This window comes from Onychomys torridus, chromosome 16 (genome assembly GCF_903995425.1).
Source record: "Onychomys torridus chromosome 16, mOncTor1.1, whole genome shotgun sequence".
Lineage (NCBI taxonomy): Eukaryota > Metazoa > Chordata > Mammalia > Rodentia > Cricetidae > Onychomys > Onychomys torridus.
Genome location: NC_050458.1, coordinates 37,362,635 through 37,377,085, shown reverse-complemented (window position 1 = coordinate 37,377,085; position 14,451 = coordinate 37,362,635). Strand labels below are relative to the sequence as shown.

The 14,451-nt window shown below is 46.8% G+C and overlaps 1 protein-coding gene across 2 annotated transcripts in view; it reads left to right on the top strand.

Moving 5' to 3' along the window:
* Col22a1 (collagen type XXII alpha 1 chain) overlaps positions 1-14,451 on the top strand; it is a 231,373-nt gene that overhangs the window by 33,043 nt on the left and 183,879 nt on the right. For both annotated transcript variants that reach the window (XM_036209012.1, XM_036209013.1), the window contains exons 5-8: positions 1,226-1,349; positions 5,852-6,127; positions 10,313-10,393; positions 11,638-11,754. In XM_036209012.1, the coding sequence (XP_036064905.1) occupies positions 1,226-1,349; positions 5,852-6,127; positions 10,313-10,393; positions 11,638-11,754 (598 nt within the window). The remainder of the gene's footprint in view (positions 1-1,225; positions 1,350-5,851; positions 6,128-10,312; positions 10,394-11,637; positions 11,755-14,451) is intronic.

The window sequence follows — 14,451 nt, the reverse complement described above, 5'->3', positions numbered from 1 at the left end:
TTGATAGTATGGATATCCTAGGTAGAACATAGGTATCCACCAGGGGGAGTTGACAAGGTCTGGTGTTGTCTAGAGGCCCCATTGTTTTCACAACTGGGGTAGGAGGAATGTCACTGCCATCCAGAGGGAGTGGTGGTTCGCGGTGTGGGGTCCTCCATTGCAATGGGAGGTTACCCCTCTCAGTGTCCTCTGAGAAAACTAGCCTGGTCTGGGGAAAGAAAGGGTTTTACCCAAAGACGGCATTTGACAGCTTTCAGGGTTCTTTATTCCCTAGCATCTGTAGGAAGTCTGCTGTACTGGGGGCTTTGTGGTAGAGCTGATGGACAATAGATTATCAGACTTTCTCACAGGGATCCCTGGAAGGAAACTGTGGAGATCTGTGGGGCCAAGACCAGGTGCTTTGAATCTACATTCATGGATATGTAGTGGTGAGAGCTGATGAAGAGAGCAAGTGTGTTAAGTTACTATTTGCAGAACTCTGTTGGTAGAGAAAGGGAGGGGGAAGAAAGGAAGAACAATTGTTTTGCAGGGCTATACTAAGGGTCAAGAGGAAGTGTGGGTGTCTCTATCCATGACATGGGTGAAGGTGGAAGGCGGGGTAGTCCAAGGACGCCCTGGGCAGGCACAGAGTGATTGGCTTTTGGGCCTCCATACTAACTGAATTTCTAAGAGGATGTCCTGTGTCTTAGTGGCAATGCTCTATCGTCTGCATGGTTCATAAGTGGCAGAAGCTTCTTGAAGAGCTAGAGGCTTGTTGTCTAAGGTCAGGTCTTCACTGATGGAGTCTTCTCATGGTAACACCATGTGACAGAAATACTGAGTGCGGAGGGACCTCTCTTACAAGGGCACCAATCTGTTCAAGGGTTCTACACTCAAGACCTCATAACTCTATCACCTAAGCATTAGGATTTTAGCACATGGATTTTATGAAGATGTACACTGAGACTATAGCTACTTGGTATATAGGATCCCTGGTAAAATAAATATGGGAACCGGACAGGAGAGGTGAAGATTGGAAGTCTCCACTGCAACCATTCCTGGAGGAGGGTCACTTAGCACTTATTGACCGTCAGTAACTGGGAGGGTGGGGAGCCAGTAGATGATGGGCATCCTTGGGGGTCATACTGCCAAGACGTAGTAGCTGAGCAGACATGGAAGCTTCCTCTGCCAGCTCCCCACTCTCCTCACTAATCCTCTTACTGTCTGTCTGTCTCTCTGTTCTCAGGGATGTATTCCCCCAAGGTCTGCCCGATGAGTATGCCTTTGTCACAACCTTCCGTTTCCGGAAAACATCTCGGAAAGAAGACTGGTACATCTGGCAGGTCATCGACCAGTATGGCATCCCACAGGTATGGATAGTGATGCCTGTCTTTGGGGCAAGTGCTGTGTCCTGCTCCCAGGAAATAGTTTTGACCACTGTGGTTTTGGCAAGATGCTCAGTTCTGGGCTAGACAGAAGCAGGGTCCAGTGCACAGAACCCCAAAGAACCTGTAGGTCTAGCTCCTCTTCCCTCCCTCTGAGACTTTGTGCCTAAACAGAGATGTGACCACATGCTCTGTTGTCTTATAGCACCTTCTCTATTGGTGACCTCATAAAGTAGTGGAAGAAACTGGTTCCGGGTCAGGTGGACCTGGCCAAATGTTGTATCGCCTCTTTTCTTGGTGTAAGCCATAGGATAGGATGGCCTGTGGGTCTTAGTTTCCTTAGCTTGAAAGTGGAAAATGGAATAATTACCAAGGATTGTGGGTGGAAGAGTCAGGTGTTAATGGAATCACATTTGCAAAGCATCCAGCAGAGTCTGATGTATATGAAGGTTGTCATTTTAAATTTTCTTATGTGTGAAGTTACTTGTCTTTACCCACCTTTAGAGTATTGGCTTTCAGTTTGACCATTCCTCAATGGCATGTCACCCAGTGACGAAGGACAGATCACAAAGCCAAGGTCATCAACACAAGAGCTTTGGTCTAAAAGGAAAGCAATACCACCCTCCATTCTTCATCCAGCCCAAATCCACTTGTTATTGGTGCTGAAAGGCCTGAGCCCCAAACCTTGTCCTCTCATTGGAAATGTGCACATGTAGACATTCTCACTTTCAGCTGGGAGAAACTCTCAATATGCAGCTAAAATAAAACAAAAGCTTGCCAAGTAATTGGACTCCATCAGTCATGAACTGTGGTCCCAGACAACCAGCAGCAGCCACCTCTGCACCCCTCTCATGGACCACCTCCTTCTTAAGCTCTTCTCTTCTGTTCTCTCTCTCTTCCTTTACCCCTCTTCTCTTAAAATAAGTAAATGAGATGATACAGTTGAGGTGCTAAGACCATCATGAGGAAAAATAGACAATGGCCAGGACTTTCAGCCACTACTTTTAGTCTATTCTAACAGAGTAGAATGGGATAGAATAGAGTACAAGAGTCAAAGAAGAATAAGAATTAAAATAGGACAGAGCTGGGTGGTGGTGGCACATGTCTTTAATCCCAGCACTCGGGAGGCAGAGCCAGGAGGATCTCTGTGTATTCTAGGCCAGCCTGGGCTACAGAGCGAGATCCAGGACAGGCACCAAAACTACGTGGGAGAAATCCTGTCTTGAAACTCACTCCCCACCAAAAAAAGAATAGGACAGAACAGAATAGGATGGGATGGACTCCCCTTGTGATCATAGAAGGCCTTAACGTGGTTCTTCACTGTTCACTGACACAAACCTGCTCTTAGTATAATTCAAATGGCTCACAATTCTTAATGCACTGAGTCATCTTCATTATCCTGCATATAGGTTGGTTCTACTATGCCTAATTCAGAGTAAGAAATAGAAATAGTGGCTCAGGAATTGACCTGAGTTTGTTTGCACAGATAGTAAAAGCAGAAGTTAAGATTTGAACCCACACGGTTAAGGGCCCCAAGTCTGTGCTTTTGTTCTACACCAGTCTGGGTCTTCTAGTCCTGTTGAATAACTCTCCCATCACATCTGTGGTCCCACTGAGGTGTAAACTCATTTTCAGGGTTAACCATGGAGGGATCCAGTTTCCTATGTGTGGGAGACTTGAAAGCATTCACAGGCTTCTGTCAGCTCTGTGTTCCCGTCCACCACTACTGCCTGTTACCCATAGATTTGCTTCTCCAATTTCTCTGGTCTGGCAGGGTGGGACTCGGCACCTGCCATGACATTCTTCCGGGATGAGCCCATAACACCCCCACTGTCTGGGTCCCTTCTTTCATGGCATTTGCAGAGCTCTTTGCTCCCTGTCTGCCAGGTCTGCTGTTGCCCTCCTGCCGGAGTAACCAGGGTTCAGATAGAGCTGGAAAATGGAGCTACTATAATTTGCTGATGCCTCTGAGAGATGAAGTGGATTCCGGGAGGTCACCAGTTACTGTGGGTGGTCACAGGACTTGGGCCTTGGTTAGCTTTCTTGCTTGCTTGCGACAAACTTTCTGGGAAAGCCAAGTCTACAGGGAGTTCCGGAGATGGTCAGGGCCAGGACTGAGGTCTGTGAGACTTGAGAAATGGAGGACTGTGTTAAATCATGAAACAATTACACTGTATGTGCTGTATTAGACATAGAGGAGCTCATTGTTTTTGGCTGTTCAGACACCTGTAATATATATGCAGGTGAGCCAATTAAAAGAAATATGAGGGACCCTTTGGTTGTGTTGAAGGGAGTTTGAGCCGGAAGGAGAACCTAGAAGACAAGGGCGGTGTTTGGAATACTCTGGCCAATTCTCTGCATTGTACAGGCACCTTAATTCATTCTCAGGCACTCTTGCTTTTCCATTGATTTATTTATTCATTCATTCAGCACCTTTTTCTTGAATGCCACCCATGTGCCACATGCTCTGGTATTACAGGGATTAACAAAGGAGAAGACCAAGCATCTGTTTAAAAGGATGGGATAGTGGACTTTAAGTAAACAGGTGTACAGGTGTGCACAGTTACTAAACAAGATAACTTCATATGTTGATCTATAACTGTAAAGGCGAGTAAGTACAAATCAATCAAAATGTCTGGACAAATGAGAAGCATGTTAGTCTCCAAAGATATGCATGTATTGGTGCAATGGTTAATTTTTGTCAACTTGACACAAGCTTGGGTCATCTGGGGAGAGGGAAACTCAGCTGAGAAAATACTTCTGTAAGATCGACCTTTAGGCGGTTTGTGATAAATGAGTCATATGGGAGGACCTCGCCTACTGTGACCAATGCCACCCCAGGCAGGTGGCCCTGGGTCATATAAGAAAGCAAGCGGAGCAAACCAGGAAGACAGCCGGGGGGTGGCACTCCTCCATGGCTTCTGCTTCAGTTCTTAACTCCAGGTTCCAGTCCTGACTTCCCTCAGTGATGATCTAGGACTCGGGAGTTGTAAGATGAAATAAACCCTTTCTCCAGGTTGCTTTGGTTCATGGTCTTTAGCAGAGTAATAGGAAGCAAACCAGGAGCATTAGAAAAGACTTTGGTTTCTGTCTGTGACCTTACCTGTTCAAGTTATTGCAATTAAGATTTAGAGCAGAGCCTGGTATAGTCATACTATGTAAATTGCTTACATGTATACTTACTTATTTTACCCTCAGCAAGCTATGATGTTAAGTGCCACTTTCAATACCATTTTGCAAATGCAGAAACAGTGCAGAGAGGTTAAATAACCCAAAGTCACAAAGCCTCGAAACTACTTTCTGGTTTGGGTTGATCAGGCAGCATTTAACCTGCTGAACTAATAATAATGATAATAATAATAATCATATAATAATAATAATAATAATAATAATAATAATAATAATGAAGTGGCTGGAGTTAAGATTGGGGATGTGGGGAAGAGGAGTGAGAACCAGCAAAGGGATGCTGATGCAACCCTGGATTAACAACTGCAGGAAGTGGCAGTAAGGGGGCGGGGCTGAGTCAGGACAGATGAAGACTAATCTTAGTAGATGCCCCTATGTTCATGCACTGCCCAAGTCTCCAAGCGTTCACTGCTGCATCCCTGACACCTGGCTTGCATGTCACACACAGCATGTTCAGCAAGCATCCTTGGGGGGAATGAAGAAGTGAGAGCATGGGCAAGAACATAACTGTTCATCCACCAGAAGCAAACAGAAGTGACCTTTCTTGCAGAGCTGTCCTGTGTGCAGCCACAGATCACTATGAATGTAGCCCAGCATAAAATTGTAAATGTATTTAAAACATTATGAGATTATTTTGCGTGAGATTTTTTTTTTTATAACTTGATTGCCTGGTTCTTGAGCATGAACTTTGAAGATGACAATATAGCCCAGAAGAGCCAAAAGGTTAGACAACCTGGGTGTTTTCTCTGTGCTGGGAGATTATGCAAAGGGTTGAGTGTACATAAGTGGCCCAGATAGTTAAGGCCCTCACCAGTTAAGAGTCTTCATTCTCATAGAGCTTCAATTGAATCTTCTAGATGAGAGACAGGAGGGGTCACTCATCTGGTTGCAGACTGGCACTTGACATCTACATTAGGTAGGGCAGGGTCTTAAGAGACCCTGGAATTAGGATTTCTGGTTGGTGTCATGCCTCAGTCCCTCTCCACTGGTTATTTGAAGTCTCATAGAAGCCCCAGTAGCCTCTTCACACACTTAGTATATGACCTGTGCCCTGTGGATGAGTATAGTCAGTCTTAATTACTGCCCAGGTTTGAGCAGCCTGTAAATTGACTACTGATGTCATCATGCTTATGAAGACTCAAAGCCCAGAAAGATACCTGAGCATCCTGGTGTGAGAGTCACAGTTGGATGTGTCAGCATTGTTAGGACTGACTCGATCTTGTCCCCTCTGTCCCGGCTTTGCCCCATTATGTTCAGGGGATGTAGTAGGTCTTCAAGCATTCTTTTGCCTGTCTCCTTAGGTTTCTATCCGGCTGGATGGTGAGAACAAGGCGGTTGAGTACAACGCTGTGGGTGCCATGAAGGATGCAGTCAGGGTGGTCTTCCGAGGTCCCCGGGTTGATGACCTCTTTGACCGTGACTGGCACAAGTTGGCTCTAAGCATCCAGGCCCAGAATGTGTCCCTCTACATTGACTGTGTGCTGGTTCAGACACTGCCCATCGAGGAGAGGGAGAACATCGACATCCAGGGCAAGACTGTGATTGGCAAGCGTCTCTACGACAGTGTGCCCATTGACGTGAGTACTTGAGGGAATCTTGTAGTCAGTGCCAGGGACATCAGAGTGGACCCTGGAATCTTGGTGCCTTAGTGTCCCCCATATCTGTAGTTCTAATTTTTCATCAATTTATCAATCATCACCAGGGACTTTCTGAGGAGGGAGGACACTTGACTCGGAATTGGAGTCTAAATTCCTCATTCATTCACTCATTCATTGATCCATCCTTTGTATACATTGAAATCCTTCCGTTTGCTAGATTGTCTGCTGGGCATTGGTGATACAGGTGCCTATAAGGGAGCATGAGATTGACATGCAAACACTAGACATCTTTAAAATAAAGGGCTCAACGTCATTAGGTTTTGTTATGGGGAGGGCTTCTAGGGTACCAAGGGACAATGGTACTTTGATGTGTTGGGTCAAATACACACAGAACCACAAATCATATGCAGGTGGTGCCAAACAATCCTGGGATGGGCACACATGGAGAGGGCTCACAGGCTTTAAATCCTGTATCCTTTACATGGCAACCTGGTCCTTCCAGGCCACATTAGTTAGCAGCATCAAAGCTGCAGAGCAGCATCAGCCATCAGAACACTTATTTGGTGCTTACTGTATGCTTTATTAGCTTCTTGGGGCAACACAAGCTCCATTGTGGTGGCTGCTGCTTGTCTGTCTTCTGTATATGCTTGCCCATCTGATATACTGCAGGCACCCAGTTATGCTGAGCCTGACTAGTAAAAAAGATATGTGAATTTGACAAACCCAGGGTTTCCATGGAAGGAAGACTCACCTAAATCATTCCGTCTGGTTAAGTAAATGCCACAGTAGACATTGGCATCATGTGTCATGGAACCTAGAGGATGGGTGTCTAAACTAAACAAGCATGGTAGCTGTGAGGAGGGAACTGAGAGAGGTGTGTGGGGTGGCTTCCTAGAGGAAGTGAATTTATGCATAGAGGATAAAGGCTACAAGGTAGAATGTATCTATTGGGAGCAGCATTGTCTGAGGGTAGAAGCTTGAAGCACGAGGTGGAAGAGATATTAAACACATCCAAGGCTTTCTGGATATATCCTGGAAATCACCCTGCAGGTGACACTTGTCCATAAAGCCAATGTGGGCAAGTGCTGTGCCTGAGCAATGTCTGTTTGTTGCAGAGAGGGGGGTCCATAGGAAGATGAAGGAGAATGCTTGGGAAGGAGGCAGTCCAATGGTTTGGAGCCAAGAGGCAGGGGTCTTGGTTGGGTAGCAAGTGGGTGTGGAGCTGGAATGCACTGAGGTTGTTGAAAAGTCAACTGCTGAGATAGTGAGCGAGTACTGGGGAGTTGGTAGTTACTCAGACCCATGAGGCTCCAAGGCTGGTGTCTCCTGGAGAACCCTGACTCAGAAGCTCTTTCTCTGTCTCTTTCCAGAGGCCCCAGGCTTCTCTTTCCCTTTCCTGCCTGTTTTCTTCAGGCCTCTGTCTCTCTCCAGAGTCTCAAGAGAGTGTCTATGGGCTGAGGAACCCAGGGATCCACTCTTCTGTGCACTTTGACTTTTGGCCAGTTCCCACTGGCCCCACATCTGGCTCAGTTGCTTGAAGTGGTTCTGAGAAATGCAAACACAGGTGATCTTACTCCTTGGTAGGGTTTACCCTCCATGAGCATTATCAGGCTGTTCACTGCTGTGAGACCAGCCAGTCCTATGTATAGCCATGATCCAGTTCTTAAGTAGAACCAGAGAGAGCTCAGTGCTCCAGTGTGGGGCAGTGTGTGTTGCCCTTCTGCTTTGGTTTGTGCATCTATTACAAATTCTGGTGGCCTGTGAGTGCTCCCCCCCCCCCTGTATGATTACTGTAAACTCTGGGCAACTCATAGCAGTGCTTTGACACCACTTAGTCCCACGGAGGAGGCAAAGTCAGTCAGGCACAGAATGGAAGGAGCTGCTCCATGTTGTAAATCCACAAGGAGGGTGGTGTCTCTTTCAGCTCAGTCTTGTTCATTTGGTACTAGGTCTGAGTCCTACCCTGACTCTTAAATTTGGCCATCACACTCAGCCAGGAAGCGTCCCTGTTTATCCAACACTGTGGATGTGGGAACATGGACCGGTTCCTTAAGTGGGAAGAGCTCTCATTCCTTATTTCCCCTCTGTCAGTGAGAGAAGTTTATTGGTCTCAAACCCCAAGAATCTGAGGCTTCTGACATTCATCCCTAGCTATGTTTCTAGGTCAAAAGCTTAGAGGGAGAGTCAGTATATTTTATATCCTTCTCACTTCATGGGCTAGGATACTTGTGGCCATGTGGTTTGAGGCCTTAGATACATTAGCAAGAGGCCTCAGCTTATCTTGGTTTGATATGAGACAGGCACTATATCCTATGAGCCCCTCAGTACCCTCTGTAGCTCTGTGAGACCATATCATTGAAGGACAAATGGAGGATCAGAGAATTGAAGTGACTTCATGACAGACAGCTGAGTTGGTCTGAACCTTAGACTCAGCCTGGCAGGTCCCAGGTTATGCTCTCAGCTCTTCCTAATCTGTTTCTGCACAAAAGCTAACAAAGAGCCATTAGATGAGTGCCTGTGTGTGGGATATGGTGGGAGTTGACCCAGGAGATAGTTCAGCCCACAGCTGCTATAGATTGAACCGGAGTATGGCTCTCAGACAGGAATGAGGCCCAGAAGGATAGACTGGGTAGAGATTCTGGGACTTGGGGAGACAGTGGGTGGGGAGAGTTAAGGTTCCTGGAATATCAAGAATCAAAGGCAGTGGTGGGAATTTGGGGCCCCTCCCAACCTCAGCTCCCTAGCCCTGTCTGATGGCCCACTTGTGGTCAGTGGATCCCTGTTAATATAGAAAGCAGGCTGTCTCCTAAAGACCAGTCTTGCTCCAAATCAAGAATATGCATTCTGACACTTTCTCCTGGTCTGGATTGGTGTCTCAACAGGAAATGAAATAGCCATGCGTAGGTCTGCTCTTGTCCTTCTGAAGAGAACCAGGTGGCATGATGCGCTGTGCTTTGAGGAGCACGTGGTAGATGCAGAAGGCACCCCAGCCCAACACAGGCAGAGCCCCTCACCTACCGGTTCTGTTTGTTAAACATTCTTTCATCCATTGATGATCTGCCTGGGCCACATTTGTCTTGTGTCAAGGGGCTGCCCTAGAAATGGGGACAAGAGAGAACAGAGTCTTGTCCCACAGAGATTTTGTTGTAGCAGAGGAAATAGGTTCTGGAGAGAGAAGGAAATACACAGTGGAGCTGCATGGCAGATACTGTTGTGAGATGGATGTTGAGAGGAATGAGCCTGAGCCCGGCTAGCAAGAGGAAGGTAGAAGCTGAGAGCAACCTGCCTGTGAACAGTGGGAGGGAGGAGTCTTCCTGGGCAGTGGGACTGTGAGGGCAGGATGTGTGGGAAAGAGTTTAGTGTGTGGAGAGGTCCAGATCAGTCCAGAAAAGGGAGCTGATTGGAAATCAGAGTGGACTGTGGGTGGACTGAGCCTGGGCAGCAGCCTGAGTTTGCTGAATTGTATTTACTGTGTGACATCCTCAGCCAGAGCTCAAGGCAGTTCTGGTTCTGGTTTCTGCAGACCAGTCTCTGACTGTATGAACCTGGGGCCCAGAAAGCAGATTCCAGGTCTGCAGTCACTTTACAGTTTGCTGCCATGTGCACAGGCCAGGGTGTGGAGAAGTTGTGTGTGTGTGTGTGTGTGTGTGTGTGTGTGTGTGTGTGTGTGTGTGTATTTCACTATTATTCTTACATATGAAGATCTTTATGTTTTCAGTTTCTAAGTCTAAGTAGAGGGTATTAAAGGTGGAATGAACAGTAGATATTTATCTCAAAAGTTCATGTAAGCTACTGTATGGAGATGATGTCCCAACAGGGTGAGAATTAGGGACATGTTGAGCTTTTGGTCTGGAACCTGTCCTATTATCAATGTACTGTGTTGCCTGCAGCCATGGTGACCTGGATTGGAGCAGGTATGCCTGTGTGTGTGGCTGAGGCTAAGCCCACAATCTCTGTATGGTGGAAGCAAGCATGGGCTCACCTCTTTCCTCGAGGCTCCCATGCAAGGGGACTTCTCTAGATGGCATTTGGGTACACAGACAATGCAGAGCCTACCCATGAGCCCAGCAGTGCAGCCCAGGGTGGGAAGGATCCCAAGAGCAAGTGGCTGTCTCATACCACAGAGATTCCAGTTATTCCTTCTCTCCTCGTGTTCCTTTCCAGTTTGACCTGCAGCGGATTGTGATCTACTGTGACTCGAGGCATGCGGAACTGGAGACCTGCTGTGATATCCCGACGGGTCCGGTGAGCAGACATTCAGAGTGGGCTAGAGATGTGTATGATGTCTGGGGCTTGAGTGTTCAGGGTTTGGGAATTAACAGTTGATGATAGGGTAGCATTGGCCGGCCATTAGTGTGTGTGGGGATTCTGGGTTCATGTTTTACTTTTAACCATTTACACAGAGCATGAGTTTGGGAAAACCAAGTTAAACAGAGCTTCAGTCAGGGTGACCCCAAAGCTTCCAGCCAAGTGCTGTGACCCAGCTTTGGGGAAGTGTGGAAGGCAGAGATTGGAGGGTTTCCCCCGATATCACAATGGACTGATTCATTCAGTGCTCAGAGGAGGGAAGCTACAGTGCTTTGGGATAGGGGGCAAGATGGTGGTCAGGACACTAATGGCCCCAGAGCTGAGGGTTGGACCCACTAGGCCTTTGAACACAGGGTCTGCACCCCTCAGGCCTTATCACTCACTCCTCACATCCTATTTCCTCCCTGTTTCTCTACCAAACCCTAGTTCCAAGTTATGCTTGAAAGATGGGATTGAGATGGAACCTGCTTCCCAGGGTTGAAGGGTGAGCTCCATGTTAAGTGCCTGATGGCCCAGGCCCAGGGACACAGTAAGGGCTCCATCAGTGTGTTCTTCTTAGCATGTCTATAATATGCAGGGGCTGGGGATCTAGAGGCACCTGGATATAAGTAGGAGAGAGAGAAGAAAGGAAAGAAGAAAGGAAGGAAGGAAAGGAGGGAGGGAGGGAAGGAGGAAGAAAGGAAGGAAGGGAGGAAGGAAGGAAGGAAGGATGGAAGGAAGGAAGGAAGGAAGGAAGGAAGGAAGGAAAGAAGGAAGGAAAGGGGCAATAGAAGCTAAGAGATTTTAGGGAGGGCAGGAAGCAGAGGAGTAATAAGGTCATGAAGTGTGTAGGTATGAGACTGTAAGATAGAAGCTTCCCTAAGCAGTCTCATTAAGTCCGTCTCAGAAGCTGATAAAGGAAACCCCCTTGTCTACATCCTACATGGTGAACACTGAGGCCTAGGTGGCTAAGTGGTTCCTGTAGGTTGCCAAGCTGGCCAGTGTCTATAGAGTTTGGCTGCCTAGCCAATTCACTCGAAGGCCTCAGGAGAGTTGGAATCTGCTGTTAGCTGTGTCTTGTCCACTCACGTGTCCTTGGGGGCTTCTGGGTTCCCTTTTGCCTGTCCAATTCCTTCAGTCCCAGGTATCATGGTCCTCACCAGGAGGCAGTCAGACACTGACCCCTTGACCCTTCTTTCCAGTGTCAGGTGACTGTGGTGACAGAGTCTCCGCCTGCGCCTCCACAGCTGCCCACTCCTGGTAGTGAACAGATTGGGTTCTTGAAGACCATCAACTGCTCATGCCCAGCTGGAGAAAAGGTAGTTGGTCCCCACCCAGTTCCACAGCCTGCCCTCAGTCCCCAGCCTGTAGCATCAGAGCTGAGTGCAGCAGGCAAGGCTGGTTGGCAGGAACACTCTGACAGTGGGGTGAAGTAGCATACCTGGCCTGTCAGTCCAGGATCACCATCATATCATGTTCCTTGGAATGCCTGTTGCTTTACTTTTGTGCATGGTGGGAAGGGAGGTTCTCAGGCTTTGATCTAATTCATGTTTTTCTGCAGCTGATAAGGTGTTACTGGAACCTCTCTGGCTGTCATTTAGGCATCGCCATTCTTCCTGTTTCCTTTGGCTAACCACACTCACTAATCTGAATATGTGTCATTGTGTGTGAGTGTGTGTGTGTGTGTGTGTGTATGTGTGTGTGTGTGTGTGTGTGTGTGTTGGAAAGAGTGTGGGTGTATGGGTGTATGTTAATAAATCTTTGGACATCATCTTAAATTCTAGGAAGTGCTTCATGCTTGTGAACATCCATACCTCGATTTGCTGGACACATTAAATTTTTGGTTTATACCCAAGGCTTTCATTTATTTGCTTTTTTCCTATAGGCCAGTAGTGGCCTTACACACACACACACACACACACACACACACACACACACACACACACACTCACATAAACATACATGCACATAAGCATGTACACACACTTTCTATTATGAGTAGTAGGAACAAGGTTGTCAAGGAGAACTGTCTGGGGACCGTCTCTGTGAAGACTGGTACTCCCAGTGCCTTAGTCTACCAATTATGGTTGTCCCCACCCACATGGTGCCAGCACATGTGAGCACTGTGAGGCTCTGCCCAGTACTAGGGACACCCAGACCCCAGTGAAATAAGAGTTGAAGGAGCTGCATCAGACACTTTGGATATCTGAGGAGCAATAGAACATCTGGCCAGCATACTCTTCCCCTCTTTTCTGCCTCACTGTTACTCTTCACACCTTCCATCCCTTCTTATCTACGTAGAGAGCCAGGCTCTTGGGAAGACATGGGTCACTAAGGAGCTTCTCATCACGTGAAGTTGGCATATACTGGGTCAACTTGCCAGCGGCTAGTTATACCCTAAGCTTGGGCTTTTGTCAGGCTGTAGGTGACATTAGGTGTAGTTGGAGAGCTTCTCTCCAGGTCTCACTAAGCCCCAGCAGTCCAGTAGCCCACTTATAAAAAAACACACAGACATTTGTATTATTTAAACTGCTTGGCCATTAGCTCAGACCTATCATTGTCTAGCTCTTACTCTTATATTTAGTCCATTTCTATTAATCTATACTTTGCCACTTGGCTCGTGGCTTACCAGTACCTTACATCTTTCTTGTCATGGCGGCAGCTGGCGTTGTCTCCCCGCTCCAGCCTTCACTTCCCAGAATTCTCTTCTCCTTGTCCCGCCTACCCTATCCTTCCTGCCTGGCTACTGGCCAATCAGCACTTTATTTATTTTAACCAATCAGAGCAACACATTTGACATACAGAACATCCCACAGCAATTAGGATGTAGAATTTTATTTTAAGATTTTTTACATTCATTTATGCTGTGGAACATTTGTTTGATGATGCAAAGATGTGTTGCAGTCTTTCATGTTGCATTTGTTTAACTCTGTGAACCTTCATGCTTCCTTTTTTCCCCTGTCATTCACCCCCATTTGATAACTATCCAGAGCCTTCTTTTGTAGCAGGCTTCGTCTTTTGGGCCACCGACCAGCTCCCAAATCAAGACACTGAGACTTCTCTCAGTTATGAATGCTTGGCCTTATTTTAGCTCTTATTTTAATCTGTTTATCTATGTTTTGCCTCTGGGCTTTTTACCTTTCTTTCCTTTCCTTTTTATTTTCCTTTCCTTTCTTTCCTTTTCTCCTTCCTTCCTTCCTTCCTTCCCCCCTCTCTTCCCCTCTCTCCCTCTCTCCCCTCCCTCTCTCCCCTCCCTTTCTCTCTCCCTCCCTTCCTCTCTCTCTCTTTTTCTTGTGTATCCTACTTTCTTGCTTCTTGTGTGTGGCTGGCTGGGGGCTGCCTGGCTTCTGGCCCCAGGCATGTCCTTCTCTTTCTCCCTGGTTTTCTTCTCCTCCTTCTCTCTCCCATGCTTAGATTTCTCCTCCTACTTATTCTCTCTGCCTCACCAGCCCTGCCTGTCCCTCTCCTGCCTAGCTATTGGCCATTCAGCTTTTTTATTAGACAAATCAGGTGTCTTAAGGCAGGTCAGCTGAAACAAATGCAGCACATCTTTACATAATTAAGTAAGTACATCACTACCAAATGAAGCATGTCTTTACATCTTTAACAAAGGCAGCAAAGATGAATACAACACACCATCACATAGTTAAGGTAATATTCTGTGGCATAGACAAATGGAACACATCTTTGCCTAACTAAAATAATATTCCACAATATTCTTTTCTAAGAAAAGTCTTTTATTTTCCTCCGGAGGCTTCAGTATACTACAGTCATGGCCACACTGGGCTGATAATGTTTCTTTGATTTGTCTTCAGAACATTCCTAAGTTCCAGTTAACAGAGACTGAATAGTGTCTGTGTTTTGGGAGCTGCTTCACATTTGGACTCCTTATATAGGGGTTGACTTGATGGGTAGATAGAGTCTAAAATGATGGATGGATAGGAAGATGGACAGATGGGGGTGAGGGAGAAAGGCATACATCCTCTTGTCCCCTTTGCAGAATGAGGTTCTACCAA